The sequence below is a fragment of the Gallinula chloropus genome (genome assembly GCF_964237585.1).
Source record: "Gallinula chloropus genome assembly, chromosome: Z".
NCBI lineage: Eukaryota > Metazoa > Chordata > Aves > Gruiformes > Rallidae > Gallinula > Gallinula chloropus.
Window position 1 is genome coordinate 56,332,597 of NC_140089.1, and position 26,464 is coordinate 56,359,060.

At 46.7% G+C, this 26,464-nt stretch overlaps 1 protein-coding gene across 1 annotated transcript in view; it reads right to left on the minus strand.

The window, feature by feature from the left end:
• Nucleotides 1–25,152, minus strand: part of LOC311203691 (uncharacterized protein) — a gene marked incomplete at its 5' end in the record, with an annotated part of 53,551 nt that extends 28,399 nt beyond the window's left edge. The window contains 11 exons of the mRNA XM_084278447.1: nucleotides 11,017–11,140; nucleotides 12,416–12,543; nucleotides 13,709–13,837; nucleotides 14,265–14,393; nucleotides 16,460–16,588; nucleotides 16,956–17,090; nucleotides 19,258–19,321; nucleotides 20,570–20,733; nucleotides 22,356–22,476; nucleotides 23,292–23,466; nucleotides 24,938–25,152. Of these exons, the coding sequence (XP_084134573.1) occupies nucleotides 11,017–11,140; nucleotides 12,416–12,543; nucleotides 13,709–13,837; nucleotides 14,265–14,393; nucleotides 16,460–16,588; nucleotides 16,956–17,090; nucleotides 19,258–19,321; nucleotides 20,570–20,733; nucleotides 22,356–22,476; nucleotides 23,292–23,466; nucleotides 24,938–25,152 (1,513 nt within the window). The remainder of the gene's footprint in view (nucleotides 1–11,016; nucleotides 11,141–12,415; nucleotides 12,544–13,708; nucleotides 13,838–14,264; nucleotides 14,394–16,459; nucleotides 16,589–16,955; nucleotides 17,091–19,257; nucleotides 19,322–20,569; nucleotides 20,734–22,355; nucleotides 22,477–23,291; nucleotides 23,467–24,937) is intronic.
• Nucleotides 25,153–26,464: the final 1,312 nt, after the last annotated feature.

Below are 26,464 nucleotides of genomic sequence, written 5' to 3' on the forward strand. Positions count from 1 at the left end.
CCTTTTCAATTAACTTGAAAGCTTCTCTGCAGACAGGATGAAAGGGTCAGTAACTGCCTGGTGGGGAACAGACTGACCTTGACGAATGAGCACATCTCAGCATCCCTCAGAAAGGAGCTACACAGCCCTCCCCTAAAGTTCACTAAGCAGAAGAATTTGCAGTAAGATTTTGTCTTTTCACTCACCTACGGGAGTTCACGTTCCTCCTCGCAGAAGTATTTCTAAAGACATTCTTCTTCCAATTATACACAGCAAACAAAGAGAGAATTTCCCACTGTGCAACATCTGTAATCACTGACCAAACCCTCCCAGAAACACTTTCTTTGATCAAGGCTCCTTTCAGCTGCTGCTTGATTTCACCTCTGTCGTGGTTTCACCCCGGCTGAGAGCCGAGATCCACGCAGCTGCCTGCTCCTTAAAGGAAAAGAGCAGGGAAAAGGGAAGGGGGGGAGGGGAGGGTAAGAGGTAAGGGAAGGGAAAAGGAAGGGGCAAATAACCCCAAAACCAAGAAATAAGAGGCCCGTGGGTTGGGATAAGGAGAGTTTACTAAGATAACAGAAAGATACCGTCTAACAATGCTGACAGGACTTTAGAGCAAAAATATATGAAGCTGTTGATACACAGTGCAGTTTCTCACCAAACCCACAACTCAGGCCGTGCCACCCAGAGCCGTCCCAGAACCCGACCGTCCCCCAAGAACCGCACGTCCCGGAGCCGCCCTCGGCCTTCCTCCCGTCAGCCCCCTGATATCCTGGGCAGGACGTAACTGGCGTGGAATACTCTCTTTGGTCAGTTAGGTCACCTGTCCTGGCCTCGCCCCTCCTTTCTCATGAAGAGCTGAGAAAGTCCTTGACTGTCTGACAGCAATTAACAACATCAGCATTCCATCTGCTGCTACAAATGAATTTAACTCCATCCTGACCAAAACCAGGACAAGAGGGAAAATTACTGTTATTACCAAACTGAAAAGTGAAGCAAGCATTGAACAGCAATAGCAAGCCCAAACCTGCAAAAATTAGAGAAGCCTGAAGCCTAAATGCTCCCTATCATCCTTCTCCCTTTAGCTTACCCAACTCCTCACACAATCAACAATCTCCTTGTGAACTCCTGACTTGGCAGGGATGAACAAGAAGTTTGCCCAGGTAACACTTTGCTATACACCGAATTCTCAACAAAAGCCAGGTGTAGTTTGCAAATGCTGCATGAAAAAGCATAAAAATAATAAGGTGAAGGAAAAAGATGAGAGATGGAAAGAGAAAATTCACAAGAGAAAAGCAAAACTATGATAGGTGTAATTGGAAGCAAATAGCTCATCATCTTGAAAGAATCTAGAACTGCTGACAATTAAAATTGATCCCACAGGACATGTGGTTAAATACTTTCATCTGAACGGCCTATCTGAAACCACTTACACGGAAGAAAACAGAAAGCACTGGGCTGAAAGAACATGGAAGGCAAAGAACCCAACCAACCCACGGACTTTTAAACAATGTTCAGGCCTCAGCAAAGTTTCCAGTGAACGTTTCTACCCTCCCCTACGGGAGATCCAGGGAAAAAGCTCCCCAGTAAGATCAGCCTGCAAATCCTCAATGCCAGATGGGTAGGGAAGTGGCTGCTCTTTTCAGTGACTTAAAAAAAACAGTAATAGATAATTCTCCACTGTCCAAGCCACAAACACAACATTTGCAGCAACTCCTGCTGAAATCCAGCCTAATTTCATAAGGAAGTGACTTCTATGTCCTCCTGCCAAGTAGAACGCTTTGTATTACTGCACTGAAAACACAAAGGAAACTCAGACAGCCCAGTGCAAACAGGCACTTTCGGTGACAGCAACTGCGGCACTGCCATCTAGCGATTTGTGAGCATCAGCTCATCTCACAAATTTCATCCCCCTGCCACATTTAGCTAGAAGGCAATCTCGGTTTAGGCTTACATGGAAGTAAAAAAGAAGGGATATGGAAAAAAGAAATACAGAAAACCACAAGGGGTGAGGGGGAAGGGAGGGGAGCGGGGGACACGGACGGGACGGGACACACACCACATTCCCAACACATCACGCTTAAATTTATTATCAAGTCGTTACGTTTCCGCTAATATTTTGCAATAATCTGGACAACATGACCATACTTCAAATGCATTTTTCAGGTTGTGACTCCAAAATATAGAAATTCACAGCCAACTATAACCTACAAATGCAGATGACCAAATTCCACATGGAAAAACACATTATCTAGAACGTGGTGGTATGTCAGAGTTTAGAAAAAGGAACTCTTTTCAGTCACCCTTAAATAACTGCTGCTTGTAGTGCAGTAGATGCTCCTGCTAATAAAGTCCTGTCCCCCCAATATACTTCATAACCCCAGGAGGAAAAACTGGTCTCTAAGCAGAGCCTCAAACAAAACAAACAGTTGGAATACTAAATTCAAATGCCATTAAAATGCTATTCTTGCCTGTAAGCGTAATATTGACTATTCTAATTGTGTGGAGCAATACTGATTACATACATTGTTAATATCTAAGCACAAGTCAACAACTGTCCAGAAGAGTGAGCTGTCATTTATTTATTTATTTAACTAAACAAATCGATTGCTTTCAGCCATTCCCAGCACAAAAACCTCTCTAAATAAGATATTGCATCCCAGGTTGCATTACCTGATAGAGAGATTCCTAGGCACATACTTGGAGTCAACAGGAGAGAAGACAAAAGGAAAACCTTCAGTTGTTAAAGACAGAGTGAAGCTGACACAAAATAAAAAGACAACACTTCAGAAAACACCCCAAAACAACAGAGCTGAGCTGTTCCTATATCAAAGTTTCATCTGAAAAGTCCCTCACCCTACTTTATTCCATTTCAGACAGGCAGGGACAAAACTTCCTTCAGACTGGGGCCTGGTCAATACAGCCAGATCCCAGGGGACACGCAAAGCCTCGCTCTAGCCAAAGCAAGGGCACGGAGGGATCTCCAATGTAATCACCTTGGGTCAAACGACTTGTTCTAACACCTGCTGAATAGTCACAGCATAATGTTAATCACAACTCCCACATTAAAAAAGAAAAAAAAAAGGAAATGTTTACCAAGCAGAAACCACTTTGCCTCAGACCTAATGCTGTACCAATAGCTTGAAACACCAGGCATGACAGAATGGTTTAGCCTCATCCTACGACTTCTGCAGACAGTTACTGTAGTGCACAGATAGCACAAAACCCAGGCAGTTTTTCTAAGAGTTTCCTAGTGCCTGAGAATTATTTTGTTTCCCACATTCTTAGTGCCATTGTCAACCTTTGGGATTCGTTGCACACCCTTGCTGTTGTTATTTTGAAATCATAGAGGGCTTACATAGCTCCACAAGCCACTGATGACCACAGAGAACTGTTGGTCTAGTATACAGTGTTATCTACATGGGACTACGTAAACCCAAAGACACAGCTACACAGAACCACATGCATTCAACCAGTTTGTACCAACTGACGTAGGGTAAATGTCATGATGCAACAGCTCCAGCACTTGCAGACGATTTTGCCCAAAAGAAACGTTTGTTTTTCACGGCACTATAAACGAACTAGAAAGGGCAAAGCACTGCAACAAGGTATCCTCCAGAAACAGACTTCCTGAAGCATCACTTCTATCCTATGCTAAGAGATCCCCAAGGGTAAGGATTTCTACTGCCAATCATGCTAATTCCAGCTAAAACCACAAGGGATCTAGCACTTCCAGCTTGAGCTGCAACGCTGGAGCACAGGGCACTGAGAGCAGGCATCTGAACACTACCCAGTGCCGGGAGAAAGCCTGGTCACCAGGAAGGGTGACTCGCAGGAGCAGATCACTATACAGGACCTAGCAAGCTATCAGGAGCTGGAAGTTCCGTGAAGTGCTGGTGGTTTCCAATACCACTGCCAGTCATCACTGAGGCCGCAAGGGGTCTTGCTCTGTAGCTTCATCTGCCTCACAACCCACAACCGTAACGCTGCAAGAAGCCCCAGAGCCTGCCAGCAAGGAGCACTGGGGCCAGTGCAGCCTTTCTTTAGGACAAGACGGTTCAGAGTAAGGGCAACAAGACAGACTGCCTACACCAGAATCAGTCTGGTGAGGGGCAGACACCGTGCAGTCGCAGGTGTGCTGCCCAAGGGGGGAAAGTCGCCCCGACGGGACGGCTGCCGGAGCTCGTCCCGGGGCGGACCCCGCCGACATTCCTCACACACACAGCCCGGCAAAGACCTCAGCGACCCTCCGCCCCACCTGGCACAACCTCCCGCGCTGCCCCCAGGCCCGCGTCTTAACATCCGGACCTGCCTACAGGGCCCCAACGGCCCCAGACGGCACCCGGGACCGGGGGACACCCACCGCTCGCTCCGGGATGCCGCCCACCGCCCAGCCTCACCCGCCCAAAGCCTTCCAGACGCTCCCTCCCCGCCGCCGCCGCGGACGACGGGTGCCAAGGCGTGCCCTCCTCCCGCCGCGACACGGGGCCTCACCGAGCCCATCCTCCAGAGCCCACCGCCTCCTCCCGCTGCGCACCGCCCAGACATTCTGGCCCAGCCAGAAGGCCGCGGCCCCGAGCACCTCCGGGTGGCCCCGCCTCCCAGGAAAAGGCTCCTTCGGGCTCGGCCGCAGGAGCAGCACAGCTCCCCCGCCACGCTCGCAGCGGACCTCGCGTCACGTGGGGGTGCCGGTCCCGCAACCTGCCCCCCACCCCCCTCCCGGCCCGCTGCGTGCCGCCTCAGGCTGCGCAAGTCGGCAGCTGCCCAGCTACCCGTAACCCTCGTGCCTTCATCCTCTGCCAGCCGGAGAGAAAACATTTACTTCAGTTTTACAGCCTTTACAAAGCACCAGGCAACCCTCCCAGCTGCCCAGGGTTTCCCCCACAACTCACCTCTGCTGCTGCCAGTGCACTTCCTGGGTCCAGTGAAGGTGGTGGACAGCGCTGGGGTGGCGAGTGATGGGGGTGTGCCCCAGCTGCTGGACCGGCTCTGGTGTTGGCAGCTCCTGGGCCCAGGTCTAGTTTTCCTGGGAGGGTGGCCTCTTGGGGGGCTGGGAAGAGTCCTGGGAGCCGCTGGCCCTCCTCTTTGCTGCTCGTCTTGGTCTCCCAGGGGCACGGTCCCTGCCCTGGCTGGCACTGGAGGGACCTGCCACAGCCTGCCCCAGACCCGCCGCCGGCTCTTCACGCTCCCCGTGGATGGGAGAGGGGGCGTGGTGTGGGCTGGTGGGATGCCCAGCAAGAGCAGCGGCCGAGGTGCTGGGGCGCTCCTCTTCCCGAGCCCCAGCTGGGCTGCTGGAGGGGGCTGGTCCAGGGGCAGGAGAGCCGGCTCTGGAGGCAGCAGGATGGGGGGCAGAGGTGGGCCTGCCCTCCCGCGCCTCGGCTGCAGGGCCATCCTCCAGGCCCAGGAGACGTCGGGCCTCCCTGCGGCAGCGCCGCACGGCGACACTGATGAGCCGGCGCACGAACGACACTGCGCGCTCCTGCAGGCTGGGCTGCAGCAGCCGGACCAGCACGTCTTCATCCAGCCCGTATAAGCCCAGGACGGCCCGGATGAGGTCCTCCAACACATCTGCTGTGGAAGGCTGCCGTTGAAATGTGGCCCTCAGGTGTTGTTGTAGCCACGGCAGAAAGCGTTGGAGGAGGGCTGGGTGCTCATCAAAGAGAGATGCCCAGGTGTCTGGCTGCAGGCCACCCACTGTAGCCCTGGGCACCGTCTCCACCGCCGGCGGCTGGGCAGCTAGCGGGCGAGGGGGGCTGTCGGTCCCCGGGTGTGCGGGCGCTCCTCCAGCTGCAGGTATGGCAGGCCATGTTGAGTCCTCTTGTGGTGGTCTGATGTGGACCTCTTCAAATTCATGGTCTGCCCGCACCGAGTGCAAGATGGATTGTACTCCCCTCTTGCAGAGGGGGCACTCAGGTTTGCTGTTAGCCCACCGCAGGATGCAGGCGTAGCAGAACTGGTGGAGGCATGGCATCACGAAGGCGGCGTTGTCAATGCTGTCCAGGCAGACTGGACAGCGGTGTTCCACCTCCGTGGCCATGCTGTTCTGGCTGCGGTGGGCTGGGAGGAGCTGCGGGTGGTGAACTGCTTCCTCCAAATGGCGCTGCAGCAGCTGGAAGCTGCGCTCGAAGATGCGCCGCGTGTGCCCTGGACACACCCTTCAGTATCTCTGGGATACCGCACTGGAAAACCGTCCTGGATAAGGCAGCAGCACCAAGCCTCGCTCAGCACTCCAGCCTCGCTGGCTGCTCAGCTGGAGTCTGCGCTTGAGGCCGTTGGGCACCCCTGTGTGCTGGGTTACAGGGCTGGGTGACGTCACGCTTGTCCGTTGGTGACCAGTAAACATGGCACTCAGGCAGCTTCCAGAAGCTGCCATGTCAGATGACTACTTTTTGGTGGTCTTCTGGCTTTCACAAACCTTGACGGACAATAAAACACAACAGAACAGAACTGTCCCTGGTGGAAGGAACTCCAACAATCTTCTAGTCCGACTGCCCGACCACTCCAGGGCTGACCAAAAGTTCAAGCCTGTTGTTAAGGGCATTGTCCAAATGCCTCTGAAACGGATGGGCACGGGGCATGGGCCATCCCTTGAGGAAGGCTGTTGCAGTGTTTGATCACCCTCTTGATACAGAAATTGATCCTGAGCTCAAGTCTGAACCTGCCTTGACACAGCTTTGAGCGCTCACTCACATGCTCTGGCTTGGCCGGCCATGTGTGGAGCCAAGCGTTGCACTTGATGATCCTTGTGCATCTCTTCCCACTCAGCATATTCTGTTATTCTGTGAATTTATACTTGTGCCTGGCACCCAGCCACCCAAGGTGCAGAAGCCAACAGTTTGTCTTGTTAAATTTCATGCCCTTGATGACTGCCCCATGCTCCAGTGTATCTACAGCCCACTGCAAGGCCTGTTCTTGCTCAAGAGACTTAACAGTGGCTGCCGGTTTAGTAGCATCAGTAAACTTGCTAACGGTGCATCCAACCTCTGCCCCCGGATCACTGATAAAAGGATTGACTGGAACTAGCCCTAGAACTGAGCCCTGAGGAACAAGCCCGAAGCACTTGGCTCACTCTTGTGGGTTTTCTCCTGCCTTTCTCTCCTTCCATTATGCCAAATCTCATCCTTGATCAAACTCTAACTAAATTGGAATAATATTTAAAGCAATAAATAAGTAGAACTAAAATAAATAACAATTTCCCACACATCTGCCTGTAACCAGTGTTTGAAATGAATCGTTGGAGATCAGAGTTACAAAGGAGAAACTGCCATATGCTTTGCCCCTTTATGCTGCGTTTGTACGTTGTTACTGGCTCCTTAGTCATTAATCCAAGGCGATCATTGTTGTTATTATTATTAATTTATTAAAGGGAAAATATCTTGCTTTTGTGAAGTCAACTTCCCATCTTTCTCAAGGGTAAAGGTTAAAGTATTCAAGAGACTGGCTTGGAAGAATTTCCCTACTTCTGGACGTGGCTCGTCTAGGAACAGGCAGAACATCACAGAAGTTCAGGAGCTCAAAATCAGCCTTGATTTCTGTCAGAGTTTTGCGTGGCTGGGTCCTGGTGGAAAAGGGGGCGGGGGGCTGCAGAAAATGGCTGCTGCAAGAAGCAGCCAGAAGCTCTCTGCAGGCCCGAGAGAGTAAACATGGGCTAATTCAAGGCCAGAGTTGCTGCTGAACAAGGCCGAGCCAATCGTCCAATGTCACAGCGCATCAGGGAATCACATTTAGGAGAATAAAAACGCAGGCAGGTGCATTTTCCCACCAAAGAGGGGAGTGAGAAGATGTAAGGAGCTGTGCAGGCAGCAAGGCCGGGGAGGGCGGGAGAGGAGGCCTCGCCCTGCTGCTGGAGAGAATGATGCCCCTGCAGCCTGTGGAGAAAGCCATGGTGGAGCGGGTGTCCCCCCAGAGCCCATGGAAAAGGCTGAGACCCCACCTGCAGCCCCTGGAGAGGCTCCACGCTAGATGAAGCAGGTGGAGACATAGAGGAGATGCTGTGACCCACGTTAGAGCAAGCCCCTCCCTGTGCCGCAGTGCGGGGGAAGAAGGGAGTGAAATCATGACCAAAGTCTGAAGTGATAGAGCAGCTTTGGTGGGCGTCTGGCCTCCAGCCAGGGCCAAACCACCACAATTTATGACAAAGCATCTCAGGAACTACTTGCTGTCTCTAAGAGAGAGACTTGTATGCCATCAAATACATGACTTGGTTGTCCAGCATGGGTAAGTGTAACATGTTTTATAGTTCCTGCGCTATTTCTAGACCCACCCTCAGCAAAAGAAAGGGAAAGGAAAAAACGTCACAGCATTCACATCTTTCATTAGAAACTTTATTCCATCAGCCTACAGGTACATGAGGTGAAATAAATGGTAGTGAAGGGCAGAAGGACCAACAGCAGTCATCTTTGGAAAACAGAAACATTTTCACAACAAAACACCTTTTTGTTACAGCGAAGAAAAAAAGCCAGGCACACTTGATAGCTTTTCTTTAAGGATGTATTACAGTTCAGTCACACCAAAGTGAAACCTTGTGGGCTAAAACTGGGAAGTTCTGTGCTTTAGCACTAGTACAAGCCTACCAAACCACACGATTTTCTGGGCAGCAATTAGGAAACAGGCATCTTTCTGTCAAAATTTCTGTCCAAATGAGCTGTGTATTCTTCAGTCTGGACTTCAGAGCTTCAGTATAAGGATCATTAGATGGATACCTATGTAATGAAACAAATTCAGTCATGGTCACGGTACTTGGAGAATCCAATAGATCTTAACTGACACCTTGGCCACTTTGGAGTTTGTTTTATTCTGTATTCCCTTCAATATGAACTCAGCTTTGCAGATTGTCTCAGCAGAAAGTATGAATGCACTGAAATCTTCTTTCCCCTAATCTGCATGTGCATCTCCAATTAAAATTTATGTGACTTCTCTGAGTACATCAAAATAAGGACAAACTTTATGCGTGACTGTGTTGTGATTAAAATCTTTGCTTAAAAGCCTTTAAGCCTTTTAAAAAACCTTGAGGTTCATGGTGTTTCTCCATGACCACCATTAGTACACCTACATTATGGAAAACCTTAGGTTTCTACTTACTACCTCATTTAAAGTCAGCTACACACCTTGTGCATCGTTTTGCACTTTAGTAAACTGGTACCAAGTTGCTCCCTTTTCAGTGTGACATTTCTCACTCTTGTAATGTGACTGTTTAGCAGCAAAGCTTCTCTTGCCGTCACGTGCTTTCACTTTCTGTGCCTTGGGCACTGTGGCTTGAGCACTTGCCAGAAAGACTGAGGCAAAAAGTCATGAAGTACCTCAGCCTTCTCCAGATCCTGGGTAACTGCGTCTTCTGTTTCCTTCTGGAGACAAGGCCAATTTTTCCTCTCACCCTCATTTTGTCACTGATGGAGCTATAGAAGCTTTTGATGTTGCCCTTGATGTCTCAGGTCAGATTTAATTCTGTCAGCACTTTAGCTTTCTTAACCTGGTCCCTGGCTGTTGGAACAGTTTCTCGTTATTCCCCCTAGACTACCTGCCCATGCTTCTACCCTCTGTAGGCTTCCTTTCCCTGTCTGAGTTTGCCCAGGAGCGCCTTGTTCATCCAGGCAGGTCTCCTGGTGCATTTGTTGGGCTGCATCTCTCCAGAGCTTGAAGGAGGCAGTCCTTGAATACTAACCAGCTGTCTTGGGCCCCTGGTCCTTCCAGGGCTTCGTTCCATGGTACTCTACTGAGCAGGTCCCTGAAGAGGCCGAAGTATGTTCTGCTGCAGTCCAGGGTAGTGAGCTTGCTGTGCACCCTCCTTACTTCCCTGAGGATCTAGAACTCCAACATTTCATGGTCACTGCAACCAAGATTGCATCATGGTACTCTGTTACAAGCATTACAGCAGTCTAAAGGAACTTTCTCTAGACAGTCTCTCTCTAAACAAAATACACAGTTTCCAAGAACAAAATTAGGTTATTTGAGAAGACCTAAACCAACTAAATTTATTCCTACTCCATCTTTATTTACTAGGTCTCATGTCAGCTGTCCTGCTGTTTTTGCCAAGCCTGACACCCAGGTCACAAGCCTAGAGCTACCCAAGCAATCCCACTGCACCTTCTAGAAACCAGGCATAACATCAGCATTCCTCCAGTCTTCCAGAATCTCCCCATGCAGTGGGGTAGCCACAGCCGGGATCTCTCAGAAGTCCCAAGTGCTGGTACGTCTGCTCTAAGAAAATGTAAAGCTGAACTCTGAGCGTTAAACTGTTTTCTTAAAAACCCCGGGTCTCGGGCGGAGCTGTTGTTAGACCAAGGCTGGGGATGGGCAGGGAAAAATCCTGCTGCAGACTGCTTCTGATGCTGCACCTGATCCCCAGAACCTGACAGTGAGAAGGACTAGAAATGAAGGTAATTAAATCATCTAAAGATTAATGGCACTCAGAGTCCCTTCTAAGGCTTTCACTGGGCAGAGACATGAGGAGTGTGATCCAGCCTTTGGGATGCTTGAGATTGGGAAAGGATGAAGCGACAACAGGATACAGAAATTCTCACCCCTTCTCAGGAATTTTCTTTTGATGGACAATGTGCTGTGTTTTAGCAGACAGGAGGCTTAGCTGGGAAGATGCTGCTACAATTTACATCTGCAGCAGCCCAGATGATGAGAAACTACTTCAAAAAGCCTTGATTCTGTGTGGTGGGGATTTCAAAAAAGGATTCATGCAACCCCACACCTATTTAATCAAAGTAATTTTGCCAAAGCAGATCCTTATTTACAACACCCATTGATTTATGAAAGTAATTAGTATGAAAATAGTTGTATGACAATATGATGAGAGTTTTGCATATCATGTCTGCACTGGGCATCAGGTGGATTCACCGCTCCTCACAAGGAGTCACTTTTTTGTCTCCTTGAAGAAAGGTCGAACCCATAACCCTGAACCTCACGCACAGCCAGACCACCTTGGCATTACCCTGAGCGGAGAACCAGGAAAAATTCCCTGCTTCCCTCTCTATCCCAAACACAGTAAATACCATTCACCCTCTCCTCCTCCTCCTTCTTCCTTCTTACCAAGCTCGTTGAGGTAGCCACCATGTTTCCAGTCTGCAGGCAATGTTCCCGCGTAGTCCATGACAGTTCCTCGTTTTCCAGGTTCCACGTTTTTAAGGTTCACAAACAGCTGATTGGTTTTGGCCTAATTCAAAGGAAGACAGATAACAGAAACTGAAACTGATGGGAAGTTACAGGATTTCCAGGTGCTAATCAGGCAAAGTGGTTTGGGTTTGCGTGGCCAGGTTTTGGTAGCGGTGGGGGGCCAGGGGTGGCTTCTGCAAGAAGCTCCTAGAAGCTTCCCCTACGTCTGACAGAGTAAATACCCGACGGCTCAAGGATGGACCCACCGCTGGCCAGTGACGAGCCCATCAGCGATGGTGGCAGCACCTCTGTGATAGGATGTTTCAGAAGGAAAAAAACCCACAGGCAGACACTTCTTGCTGCCAGAGAAGGGAGTGAGAAGATGAAGAAACTCTGCAGACACCAAGGCCAGGGAAGAAGGAGGGGGAGGAAGCGCTCCAGGCACCAGAGGGGAGACTCCCCAGCAGCCCATGGAGAAGACCATGGTGAAGCAGGCAGTCCTGCTGCAGCCCAGGAGGAAGATGATGCCGAGTAGAGATCCCAGCTGCAGCTCCATGCTGGAGCGGGTGGACACACCTGAAGGAGGCAGTGACCTCATGGGAAGCCTGCATTACAGCAAGCTCCTGGCAGGACCTGCAGCCCGTGGACAGAGGAGCCCACACCGCAGCAGGTTTGCCTGGGGCAAGCTGTGGCTCTGTGGGGAAGCAGGCTGGAGCAGTCTGTCCCTGGAGGTCTGAGCCACATGTAAGCCACACTGGGGCAGTTGGTGAAGAGCTGTAGCCCCCATGGTAAGGATTCATGTTGGAGAAGTTCATGGAGGATTGTCTGATGTGGGAAAGACCCCACACTGGAGCGGGGGAAGCATGTGAGGAGTCCTCTGCCTGAAGAGGAAGGAGCGGCAAAGACAATGTGTGATTAACTGGCCACAATCCCCATTCTGCCCCCGTCCCGTGCCGCTCGGGGGTAGGTGGCAGAGAATTTGTGAATAAAGTTGAGGCCAGGAAGAAGGGAGGGGTGAGGGGAGGTGTTTGAAGATTTGGTTTTATACCTCATTATCTCACTCTCTTTTGATTTGGTAGGAAATTAGATGCTTTGCCCATGATGTTACCTGCGGAATGATCTCTCCCTGCTCTTATCTCAACTCATAAGCTTTTGGTTATATCTTCTCTCCCCTGTCCAGCTGTGGAGGGGAGTTATAGAGCGGCTTTGCTGGGCACCTGACCTCCAGCCAGGGTCAACCCACAACAAAAAGAAACCAAACCTGAAACATGATGGAACCAAATGAAATAAACTAGAAGCTAATTGACAGAGGAGCACTGAGATTTTGATGCTCTACCTTTGCCAGGGTCAGTCTGTCCATGTTGTTGACATGAGGTGGGGTAGCGCACTGAGTCAGAGTATGATAACTGGGGTTAGAGAAATAGTGACTGTTGGAATTTCCACCGGTACTGTGAGGGATGGCTTCTGAAAAGAAAAGAAAATCAACAACTATCAATAGCATGGCATTTCTTTCTGAGGAGAAGTTTTTGACAGCTCTGCACTCATTCCAAAACCTAATGGGAGAGTTTCTGGAAAGAGCTACCTAGGAAATTGCCATTCATTTGACGGATTTAGGGACACAGAGCAGGAACTGACAGGTCACTTGAAGCAAGAGCATGTTACTTGCTAACTTACTTCTCTCCTGAGGTTCCTTGCTCTCTTTTGCCTCTGCAGTCACTGTCCCAATTACAGAGAATTTTAACCACCAAGTTCATAGCAACACTCTCTAGTGCCTCAAGAGCACCCCCACCTTTGCTGACAGCTCTTTCTTGGCTCTGAAAACTCTTTCTGCCACCTTCTTCACCTGCTGCCTGCCTTAACAGCTGTGGGCAGAAGACAGCAGTGCCTGAAGTTTCACGTACCCGTTGCGTCACTCCCAGGTTTGCTCTTTGCCTTCACTTGTTTCAGACTCGAGCCTTCAGATGGAGCTTCTTAACTGTATCGGGATTACTGATCTGCAGCACCACGGACGCTACCCTTTGTTCCTAGCCCTAAACTCTGTCTGTCCACGGCCAGCAGATGGCAATGTGTCACCAGTGGCAGACCCCTACGGACAAGATTTGCTTCGAGAGGATCTCTGTGTATCTGGGAGACTATGAGAAGGGAAGAGGGAAAAGGAGAAGGGAATTGTCTCTACTTGGGATTTGGCTTTACTTGTACTGGGCCTGCCACTAAGGCCGTGAAATTAGGAAGGAACGAAAACCGAAAAAGAAGAAAAGGGTAAAAGACAATGAAGAAACAGGCAAAACAGGAACCAATTGTCCTTCTCCACCAGACTGTCAGGTCTCCCAGGCTACTCAGAGCCCCGTGCTTCAAAACCCATGCAGTCGTATGAGCGGAGCCAGACATCTGGCTGGTGTCACGTCATATGACATGTGTGCCGATGTGGGAAGACAGCAAGAGATAAGGTCTTCATAACCAATTCTGCAGGTTTTCTCTGGAAAAAGCCCAGGTCCAACTCCTGAAGCATCTACCCCATTAAGACTCCCCCTGAAGCAAAGAGGATGTATCAAAACACTGGCCAAAACAGAGGCTCCCCTGAGGGTTGAGTAATTGCTCTTAGGCACCAACACTTGCCATTCCTACTCACTTTGCTCACAGTGCTTCCCCATGAAGCCCGTGCGGCAGGTGCACTGCCCACTGATGTGGTCGCAGTCAGCTCCGTTCTGACACTGGCATAGCAATGCACAGTCCTTCCCGTAAAAACCCAGGGGACATCCTGCAATAGAAGGAGCGGGAAGAGAACTGGAGTGAAGCAACTGCTCCAGAACTAAAATGCAAACATCCTGGGTAAGTATATTAATGGACTACAGCCAGTACTGCACATCCGCAGGGGGAGCATCTGAATGTCAGAGTCATTCATTCTGTGTGTGCACATGATAGACTCTTCCACAGGGATGCCCAGCTGCAGCCAAAAGTTGTCTTCCTCTAAAGCAAGGCTAAAGAGGAGTTCAAATGTAGTTGCCAGCACTCTGCCAGTGCTTATGCAGCTGCCTCCCCTGCTACCGCGGAGGTAACGTGTTACATCTTCTGGGCCAAAAATGCTTAGCAGCGTGGGAAGACATCAACGACTGAAATGTGAAAACACCAAAGGAAAGTTCTGCCACTCGTTTATAGACCAAGAATGGATGACAAAAGTCACTTACTCTGTGTACAGTAAAGGCCAGTCCATCCTGGGGTACATTTGCACTCCCCATTGTAGGCACTGCAGTAAGCTCCATTATGGCAATTGCACGTGTGGATGCAGTTCGGTCCCCAGTGGGAAGGTGGGCAAGCTAAAACAACCCACAGCAATTCATTAATTGATCCCAAATGACAAAGATCAGTGATATCCACAAACAGAGCTGCTTACATTCACATAGAAGCACTGCTTCACTTGGTGTTTGTTGTTTTGCTTTTAAAGCCATTTCTTGGGCTACTCCATTCTGAGCAAATCGCCACAGGTTGGGTTTTCTCTAACTAAGGACTTCTTTTACTCTACATAAAAAGTGTTGAAAAACATTGGAAGTGTCGAAAAAGCCAGCAATTCAAACTTGATCCTCAGTAACTAGGACACTCATACCAGCTTTCTCCACGCAGAAAGCCAAGTAACTTTCCTCTTTTCATTATTTTTTAATCTGCAAGCAGTTACATTCAGCACAGCCAAAGGTATAAGTCTTCTAAGCCTCAAAACTGAAGGAGTACAAACAGAGAAGGTTGAAACACATCTCACAGCCTATAGATTTAGGCTAAATATGAAGCTTAATTCTTTAATTTCTAATGTTAGAGTCTAGGTAATTACCTAAATAGAGTGCAAATGATCAGGACTGTACCTTTATCAAGTGGACTCTTGCTGCTGTGGTTGCATTGATGAATATAGTATTTTTTAAAAAAAGTAATTCCTGAATCCTTTAAATGCAAAAGGACTCATCTATGTGTGGGCTGCATTTTTGCAAAGTGGTGGTTTTGCCCAAATTTCACTTCATTAAGAAATATACTACATTGTAGTGACAAAAAAATAAACACTAAGTTTGGTTTTTCTTGTTTTTGCTTCAGTTGTGCCTTATGATTCTTTTTGTTATTGTTTTTGTTTGAAAATAGTGGTCAGCTATGAGGGAATGTAAATCCCATACAGATGAAAGGTTAAAAGTTTTAAGAAGGTTACTGGTTCCAGAAGAATTTAATGGAATCGTTATTTTCCATGTGAACAAAAGGCCTGTACACAAAGCAAAGAAACTTGCTCTGTTACAGCCCATGAGCATAGTCTAAATAGATGCTTCCATTCATATTGCTGGCACCATTTTCTTGTTATTGATTTGTGAGTAAAGTCTCTCCTCCTCCTAAATACCCCTATTCTTCTACTCTCCAAAATACCTACTTATTTTACCATAAAACCAGACGCCTTTCTTGCTACTGGCTTCCACAGGAATCGGCTCAAGATTTATCTTGCTATGATACTTAGTTGTGCATGCCAATCACTTCACAGAATTTAGACAGCAAAGAGTTTTTTTTCCAAAGTCACCAGCTGCTACATTGCACTGGTACAGAGCTAGTTAACCTGGACTAGCCAAGCCATAAATGAGTTACCATAAGTGACGTGAAACCAATGCGGGATGGTATTCGGAAATGCACCTCCCTGGAAATCAGCACAGTCTCTTTGGAATGTTGACGTATCAGGCTCTGGTGTGGCTTCTTTTATTCACAGAAATGGGTTGACTGAAACTTTGGAATACAGTGTTTTGGACCGTGTGGATTTTGGTACTTCATGGAATTGGATCTATTTCTCGTGAGAATTCTGCCTCAGGTATTTCTCTCCTATTATCAGTATTTTCATAGACCTGACAAGGCATCTGGAGAATGCTGAATTATTTAATAAAAGAACTCCTATGAAACATAATGAAATTAGGGCCTAGCACTCTGAGTCAGTAACAAAGTCTTCACTGGTTTAGCATACCAAGGCAATACTCCTCAAGTGAGGTAGAATGGCAGTAAAAACGGGTATCTGCGTTGTGCTTTTATGTGGCAAGGTTCTGGTGGCGAAGGGGGGAAGCAGGGGTGGCTTCTGCAAGAAGCAGCCAGAAGCTCTCTGCAGATCCTCTACAACTCTTCTTGGGCAGTGAAAGACTGAAAATTGGTCTCTTCTCTCATATTCTCCATCCCACTTCTTAGAAAAGCCAGAGTGCAATTATGTTGCTGATAGTGCTGATAAACTGAAGAAGAAAACTTTCGGATTTCTTCCTCCTATACCACACAGTCCTCATTTCTGACTTGGACAGTGGGTTTTTTACTAAATACTAGATAATGTAAATAGCCAAACCCGAATTGATTGTTGTTAAAAGAAAGGGGAACATTTCATACTTACGTTGAGAGCAGTCACTACCAATCCAGCCAGGGTAACACTGACAGAATTTATCAATAGGATTGCACGTTCCGTTACTGATGCACGTGCATATTCCAATGCAGTTCTTGCCAAATCTGCCACTGGGACATACTGGAACAAAACACAATTAGAACTCCTTAGTAATCAGAATGGGATTACCTTTTCTTTATTTCAAGAGGAATCTTGATACTAGGATCAAGACAGGTACTGCTTAGTATAATGTTCAGTAAGGCATTAGAAATTCTGGGAAGCCCTTTATACATGCTCATTATACAAATAATACAAATAACAATACAGTGGGTTTCATACTGTAGGATCAAATGTTCAAACAGTTTAAACCTGCTTAAGATTCCTAATTTATACGCTGCAAGCACTACAACAGCAACTGCTGTTGGTTTTATGGCTTCCAAGCGACGGAAGGAAAATTGCTGAAGTGCCTGGTCTCTCTGTCCCAGAGAGTCTTTACTACAACTTGTACCTTCGTTACAGAGGGCTCCTGTAAACCCAGGTAAGCAGTCACGTAAGCCAGTAATATGGTGGCAGGGACCACTGCTGTGTACACACTGGGGGCATGTCTGGCTGCAGCGGTGTCCATAAATCCCAGGGGAACAGACTGGAATCAGAAAGAACAAACCGTCATTCCTTCCTACACTTTCTATACAGCCGTGAACTACTCTTCAGAGCACTTCCTGACTCTGAATTAGCGCTGCTTTCTAAACACACAAGGCTGGCAATGGCGTCCTCATTATTCGTGCAGTTCAAGGCTTTACACTCACAAATGGAGATTTGCTCGTCTTCCTCTAGGGTTTGCTATATCCCAGCTCTTCATGACTTAACTGACATTCTGTTACTTGTCAGGCCATGCTGACTTGGGTTGCAGGTGAAATGCATCTCTAGTTTTTATGTTATACACATTTGACTACACATAGTATGTCCTCTCCAACACAAACAACTCCTAAGGCATATTTGAAGAAAAGTCATTTAAAAAGATAGACTGGATAGTTTTATCTGTAGAGGAGTATGGTCATCTTAGACCTTGACTTCTTACCTGTTTCCTAACTTGGAAAACAAATAGCCATTACTTCACTGAGAAAAACTTACCAATGTTTTCCAGTGATCCTTTAAGTACTCATGACATGATACAGCCAGCTACACATCACCTAACTTTTAGAGAACCTGAGACCAGAAATAGGAATTCACTTAATTCTTATGCGAAAGGCACAAGTTTCTTTTAAAAAAGGAGGAAAAAAAAAGGGGGGGGCGAGGAAGACAGACAGGGAGAGGCCGTTCCATAAAATCTCCTCCTTTACTGCTCTAATCCCTTCTGGTATTTTTTTCCTGATAAATTAGAATATTAGGTAACGCATCAAGAGAAATAGCTGTTGCACAGCAGCACAATTAGCACAATGCACAATTAGCACTCACAGAACTTAACTTGGAACCTTTCCCGTATTTTAATTTCATTCAAGATTCAGTCTTTTAATTATACACTCGATACGAGTTACATGGCTCGATCTCCCTAGAGATCCTCGCTGTTCTGGTAGGTAATACTAAACACCAAAAAATACCAAGTCTGATGGTTACTTTAACAAACCTAAAAGAAAAAAAACCCAAGCTATTCTAACATACTTTGTTGAATTTAGTTCCTTCCTCTATTGTCACAAACCCTTTGCCTGCTGCTCCACTTATTATGCATATACATATGTTCCACAACACCTTTCTTAATCCTACCTTCTGATGCTATCTCTGCAGTGTAACTTTATAGAGCAGCTATTTGAGACCGTGTTATGAAAGTATTGCTCAGGAGTATTGCTCTGACGTGTGAAGCGTGGGAGGAGGATATTTCCAGACACCGAACAGAAAGCAAACTATGCTCTTTATGTCATACAGTGTGTCCTGACAACACCAACGTGTTGAAACTAGTCCGTTACACACGCTGTTGTGATGACATCATTCCAGGACAGATACTCCATTTTTTCTAGAATCACGCACAAAGTCTCTTTCTAGCAAAATCTTTTTCCTTTCCATAGATGAAGATTTCACTGAAGCTAAAAGCAGTGTCTCCTTTCCAATACCTGAGGTCACGCAGTCAAGGTCTGTGCTACGCCTGAAGTCGTCATCTCCACCCAGGATAGTTCTATCACACCGGCCAGCTCATTTTTAGAACCTGTTACAAAAAGATGCTACACTTTTACTACGGACTTTCAAATCATAGAATCTACCTACTTTAACCTGGCTTCATTCGTTACCATACTTTCTGTCTCTGGTGCTTTGTCTGCCCTAGTGTCTCACAAACTAGTCATCAATGGCACAATGACAATACTACTATTTTCTCATCATTCACTCCAATTACTTTTATTATTTTTGCAGCCTTGCCATTTCCCAGCGGTATCTGAGTGACTGAGGGGAGGTCGCACTGCGGCTTTTGGGACGACAATAAGGCCAAGAACACTCTGGGCTCAGTTAGGTGAGTGCTGGCTGTGGCAGCCTCCCTCTCTTTCTGTGAGGACTCCTGTGGAGAGAGTCCACAGAGACTACTGACCCTTGAATACAAACAGGAAAGCTGAAGCTTGCAACGCTACAGTATCGCACGGAGACACAAAACTCCAGAACCCTCTGAGAGGGGCATACTTAAGAGTGTCAACTCCATCTTATGGAAGCTGGAAGAGTTTTCCCAACACTTACATAGACATTTAGGTGAGAACTCAAATCCCTTCCTGGAGATAAAAGGTTTGTGATAGCATGCCTTTCTGCAGAGTTTCATCATGTTTTCAAATTACCTTGCTCTCCATAGACAACAGTGCCAAACACAAATTCTAATGGATAACCAAATACAAATACTTCCTAAAACCACAAGGAAAATGCCAGAGAAACCTTGCAGAAAAGTGCAACAATTTTCATGCAGAACAAAATATGTGCAGAGACACTTGAGTTCTCAAGTTTGAAAAACCTAAGTGGAAGCACAGCTTCTGCACAACTGATCCTCTTTTTGGCTGCCAGAGCCAAGCTTTCTGGGTTCCTGCACGCAAGGCTTTACGTACCAGAGCTGCCAGCACAGCCCTGCATATTTACAGCTCTTCACCACTTCCTGAGGAATGGTTCTGTGAAGGCGCGCAAGGTTTCAGATTGACCCGTCTACCCTCCTACTCCCAGTTTGCCTGTGGATCCCACACTCAACAACATTTCCATACCTGTGAATCACAGATGGAACAAAACAGCCACAGAACTGACCCCTGTCTCCTTCCAGCCCCACACAGTCCTCCTGTAGAGCAGAGAATTTATTTAAAAACTGGAGTTTCTAAGAATTTCCCAGAAAACCAAACACTATCACTGGAAAAGATGGAGCCAGTTTTTCAGAGAAAGAGTTCATGTTTTGACTACAAAATGTAATAAAAAACAGTTATGGAATAAAACAAATCGGTTTTGACTTTTACCATTTTAAAACCTTTGAAATTAGATATTTTGATTGCTCTCCCCAAGCACAAATTGCAAGGTGTAGCAGACCTGATGAGGCAATGTTATGGCAGTGCAATGATTTCTAACTTTGCAGTTCTCAATGTCGGGGTGACAGCGTCAGAGCCCCAAGAGGAAGGCAAAGACCTGTCTGTCACTGCACTCTTCGCAGTGCCTTCTCACAGCTGACTAAGAATGAAGGCAACTTCTCCGTTCATATTGTACCAGAGATAGAAGATAATGTAATCAAAACTAGGTTGTTTGATGTTAAGTATCTATTTCTGGCACATTCTTTCCTCTCATAGTTTTTTCTGCTTTAACAGAAGCACTCTGGAGAGCATTTGATGCCAACAGGGAAAAATTTGGGTCTGTGTTTTTCAACAAATTCTAAAGGAGCTGGAGAAAAGTCTGAGGCTCAACTTTAAAGCATGGAAGCAGGAAGAGTTTTTCATCTGTGCATCTTAACTGTGTGTTTTCTGCACTTCAGTGTGTTGCACTGCAGAGTTCTTCCCAAAGATTTGTCGTCATGTGTCCCCAATCTTCAACCCAGTTGTGTATGGGCTACCAGGAGCAGTCCTCCTTGGAGACTTATCCCCCCGACAAAATTCAGTGCAAAATCTGGTGAAATTATGAAACTACCTGGCAAGGGAATTCACATTTTTCTCCTCTCCAGCCTGGAGCACAGGTACAGGTTCCATCCAGAGCTTTGCAAGCCCCTCCGTTAAGGCACTGGCAAGTTAAGTTACAGCCAAGCCCCCAGGTACTTCTGGGACAATTTATTGAGCAATCTACACCATGCCAACCTGCCAAAAAGAAGAATTTCAAGTGACAAATTAATCCAAGTTTTCCCCCATTCCTCTCTGCGGACGTGTTTCACTCTGCCTATCAGGCAGCATCTTTCGGAGATGTGCAATCCCAGGGTACCACTAGCTACAAGCTAGTAGCAGCAGTTTCAGACGAGGACTCGTCCACGTTGGAACAAGGGTGGTGAAGGGCACCTCCTGACATCTCTGCACAGCACACATTAGCAGATGGGTGCCACCATGCAATAGCAATGCAGGGCAGATCGGCAAGGAAAACTCAGACACCTTGAAATTACACTACCAAGAACCAGAGGATACTGAAGGTTTAAGGCATGGGTTGAAAAAGCAAGGACCGTATTCCCTACATTCAAGCTGCTGCTGTCATCATTCTTCCGCCAGTACTGAACAGATGGAGTTCTGCAATACAGTTTAGAAACTAAAATCCTAGACACAAAACAGAAGGAAACATAGCAGCAGTGCCTAAGTTGCATTTCTCCAAGGATACATGGAAGACCTTCTAGATCATTGCTGTACTTCCCTCCAGATGCAAAAAAGACTGTAATGGGAAATGGTTCTAAAATGCACCCTTCACTGCTGATTATGCTGGGTAGCAATGATTTGCAGACTGCACGCTGGAGGCAGAGAAATGGAAATAGATTTTTAAAAATGTGACCATCTGATACAATAGAAACGGCAGGAGACAGTCTGACGTGACCATCAGCAGTGACACAAGCCAAGGTTCTAATTTTGTACCTTGTTTACAGCAAGCCAAGGGAAAAGTAATTCTGCACTGAGCCTAATCAATAGACTGTGCAAAACACATGGATTGAAACGAAGCCGCCTCGTGCCCTGGATAGAGAACTTCACATTTAGGGGTCATTTCAGGCAAAAATCAGTCCCTGACAGAGGTGGGCAGGGACGTGCAGTTTCTGAGGGGGTACAATGTCCATCAGAATTACTGCTGGGAGGTGAGAGCCAGGCAGGGAGGTCAAGGAGCGTCAGTCTAGTCACACGAATACTGGGAGACCTAGAAAGTTTCTCACAGAAGCAGGGAACAGCGCGCAAAGGCTTGGAAGGGTCTTAGGCAAGGTTTTCTCAGAGAGCTGGTGAGGAAAAGAGCATTCAAATAGAATAAATTGCCAGTAGATACTAACATCAGTGCTAAAATGGCAGGAAGAAATCGGTGCCTCTGTGTGGCTGAGAGGGGCAAGGGTTGCAGCCAAAGGTCATGCACACCCAGGCTGAGGGAAACCCGCCTATGCATTTCGACCAGACAGGCTGCTGTCAGACACATGGCAGGCATGCCTGTGGTACATCCAGCAGATGACAGCACTGCCACCAAGAGAGAAGTGGTGGCACACCTCAGGGTAAACACCAGTAATTCACTAAGCCGCAGCAGCCTCCAGCCCACTGAGAACACAAACATGAGGCATGTGCACTCTTCTTGGGGCAGATGGTTTCCTAGTTTTCACCTCCCAGAGCAGCAGAAGCATAAATCAGCTGGTGATATGGCCTTCAGTGTGGTCTGCTTTTTATTAAGTTTCTTTCTTCTTCTCTACTTCCAAAACTCAAATTCATTTTATGATTAGGGAAAAAGGAAATTAATCTGAAGGGATGCTTACCTGCTTTGCAGGCACAAGAACCATCTACTGGTGAACAGATGGCTTCGTTTTTGCAGTTGCATACAGATGAACAGTTTATTCCATACGTCCCCAGAAGACAGGCAGTACCACAAGCAGCACCCTGAATGACACAAAAACAGAGTCTAAAAACTATTCAGACAATAGAACCAGTACATTCTGTAGACTGACTCAGGTGCTACAAAAGCCAGAGAACATGCCTGTTCCAGGCTGTCACTAAGGTATCTGAAATTTCATGGCGAGGGACTCCTTCATGCTCTTTAAGTCCACAGTAAGCATTACTTTCCTGTTAGTTGTTGGGAGAGCTCAGGTCACACAGCAAACACCACTTGGTTAGATCAATGGACAGTATCTTAAGTAATAAGGAAGCCCTTCACGAAACCAAATCTCGGTAAGACAGCAGGTTCATGGAACGTGGATGTCTACAGTATTTTTAGGAATTAATTTGACTGAAGTTTTCACAGTTGTTGTTCCTACAACAGTCACCCTGTAAACATCCAAAGCACAGGTAACCGCAAATGCATGTAAAAGCTGCAGAATAATCCATCCTGAACCGCAAAAACAAGTGTCTTGCTCTAGATTTTCTCTGAATGGAACATCAGGAGCTTCTGCAGCAAGATAATGATTGAAACCATCATTCCTCCCTTTATTTACACCTCACAAGCACATCCTCCTACTTATCACTGTCTTACAAAGTCACTGTCTTTTCTTTCCTGAAATGCCTTCACTTCAGTGCTGAGAACCAATCCCAGATTTGCCTCAGAATCTTATAAAATGCCCAGTATTATTTATGTACCTAAATACCGTTACCTTTCTTTTCCTGTGGTGGAGAAAGGACACTCGGGCACCATGAAGAACTTGGCACTCAACTAAAGCCAATGGAGTTGAAAATGTACTGCAAAAGAGAGACTTATTTACCTCAAATCCGGGGGCACAGGTGCATTTTCCAGTCACACTATTGCAGTCAGCACCATTTTGGCAGCTGCGGATCTGCTGACATGACTCGCCATAGATTCCTGGAGAACACGTCTCGTTGCAGTAGAGCCCCGACCAGCCAGGCTTGCAGGAGCATTCCCCAGACACAGGGTGACAGCTGCCAGGAGGGGATGGAAGGATAAGTAATTCAGGACTAAAAATGACAATCTACAACTGAACAGTTCTTGAGATCTAAATTAGAACGTATTTATAAAACTACTAGTACTGGCATTTTAAGACATACATCACTGTCCTGTAAATAGGTGTAGGAAGCTGTAATACTTTTGAAGGATTTTGATGGGTTTTCATGAAGTCAGACTAATTGGCAGTAAGATTTATACATTAAGAAAGGGAGCCTATATATATATGTATGCACATATCCCTCAGAGAAAGCAAGAGACAAAAGAAATGCCACCAGAACGTGTCCTGAAAAAACCCTAATCCCAGCCTAACTATACCAAATTAGTTAGTGATGCAGAATGACCTCCCACAGTCTTATTTACAAATGTGAAGCAGGGGTGGAAGATCACCAGAAAGAGCTTACAAGACAAAAGGAAAAACCCTTCTAGAAAAGTACGTAGCTACAGTGTGCTCTTTTTACACCAGGTGTCACGTGAGTAAAGACATGCCAAAACCAGCCTGAAATGCTACAATTCCTACATTTTGTACATTCCTGTACAAAACAAGGCGCTAATGTTGACAAAGGCAGACAGAGGCCTTTTTTGCTTCTTCCTGCAAACTGCATCTTCAGAATGACAAGTTTCTGTAAACCCCCCAACCTGTGATGGGAAGTGGCAGGGACGTATGGATCTGCTCATACCAGGTCACAGCGCTGTTGCTGTACCCCACTGAGGAAACGGGGTTTATGTGGCCTTAGTCTCAGCCAGCCAGTGCTCACTCTCTCTTTTCTCTTGACTGTTGAGTACCAAGGGAAAAATGGATACTTTCACCTGGTCACGGAGAACAGAGGGCTGGGTTCAATACACACTCTAGCTCAAATCCTTGCATATCTACCAAAAGAGGCAATCAACAAGAACCATTTCTGAAAAAACTCTTTGCATAAGAGGCTTGTTACCTGCTGGTGCTCTCTGGACCCCTGGAAAATAATAGAACCTCCCAGGTATACCTATATCTAACCCTTCATGAAGCATAGAGGCTGACAAGCACGAGGATTGGCTGGAGCTGCCATCAACTGACCACATCTACTGATTTCAGTTATTTTGCACTTACAGCACACCAGAACGTGCAAGGGATGTATGATCTATCCTGCCTACACACAGTGAGCAATGTAATGATCTACCCACCTGGTAAACAGAGACAAAGGTCCCACTTTGTCATAATATTTATTTGGCGGGTAAGCAACCAAATAAATACAGCAATGAATATTAAGATCACATATAGCTGCAAGCACTGTAATTCAGAAGCTCTTTTGGGCTGAGAGTTTCCTGATCCAGTTAGGGAATACCAGATTCTCTCACAAGTCCTTCGCTGCTTCAGATTGCATGAAAGTACTAGAAAAATCAGGAAATCTTTCTTTTCAGATTTCTATCTTCTCTACAGAAGAACAGGTTCAAGGGTGTAAAGCCTACCTCCAGGTAGTGGGCCTGTGCCAGGGACATCTTTTATCACACTTGAGACCATAAATTCCTTCAGGACAAAGCCTTGTTTCACACTGCTCTCCAGTGTATCCTGCTTCACAGAGACAGGCACCACCAATATGGTAGCATTTCCCACCATTCATACACTTGCAGGGCTCAGCACACTGCACCCCGTACGTCCCCACTGGACACTCCTCTTGGCACATATGAGAAAAACAAAGAAAAAAGTGGGTTAGTTCCCATCAAATACAGCTTTGGGACATTCCAGGGAAATCGAGTTTATGAGCAATCTCTATACGGCTCTAAAAAGCCTCTGAAGTGGAGCAGTGATTTATAGAAATTCATGTTTCAAGTACTTTATGTCAGAATTTGTAACTTTTAGAAGTAAACTGGATTCTGCACTTAGCAATAGCGTGAACAGCCAGCAGATTTCTGTGCCCCTGTAGATGCTCAGGGCCTGGCAGTCCTCTGGCAATCACGCTCAGCAGTCTCTGATGAGAACCTTTTCTAACTGTGTTTTCCAAACACACTATGTTTGACACAAGGCACGGCAAAATGTAATAGAAGTCACAAGAGCCTTCTGACTGAGGTCAAAGGGGTATATGTGTTCATATCATGCCTCCGCAGTACTGGCCTCAATCCCTTACTCGTATCCAAGTGTCGAGGTATTTGCAACTCTGCCCTGAGGGGAGCAATAAAATCCCCATTACTTCAAAGGTGCAGCGTAATAATAGAGCTAATAACCCCCTACAAATGTTTCCCAGTGAAGTTACACAAATCAGCTGTGAATGGATTGTCTCCAAATGACCATCTGGAATTCCAGCACTGCAACTCCACTTACTTTTTAAACATCATCTTCATGACCTTCTGAAACACTGTCTTCCTGGTGAGGACAGTGTTGTCTCAGCCAAAAGGTTTTAGGCAAAACGGGAATTTAAAGTCGATTCTCCCAAGTTAACTCCGATCATGTAGAAATTGTTACCGATGTAGGAAAAGTTAAGGGTTCAGAGTGCAAAGTACATGACACTTCACGTACCCTTCACGGTACCTTCTGAGATTACAGTAACCAGGATGGCATCTCTTCATGGACCAAGAATTTAGAAGAAGAGGACCCTGCAAAGTATTCTGCCCCTTTTGTAAGTGCATATAACACAAATCTAGCCTTGCAATAGCATCAAGAAACGACGTCTCCTTAACTCCCCTGTACTGATTTTAATGCCGAGTTGTACCCCGCTTTGTGAATCATGCGGGTGCTAATTACAAGGCCTCACCAAGTCTCTGAACCATGAGGAAAAACACGTCTTTATGGTGACGGTGAATGAAAGGTGGGTGAGGAAGTTTCACACCACCGATCGGCTACATCTGACTGTAATAAAAAAGGCACGCTTGATGTGCTGGGTGTACGTGCTGGTGTTTTAGGCCTGGCACCCTGTTCTGACCAGAACTGAAATGAACACCTCGACTCTGCGTGTGATTAGCTCTTTTCACACCAGGGGGTTTTTGATCATGGGATGGTTT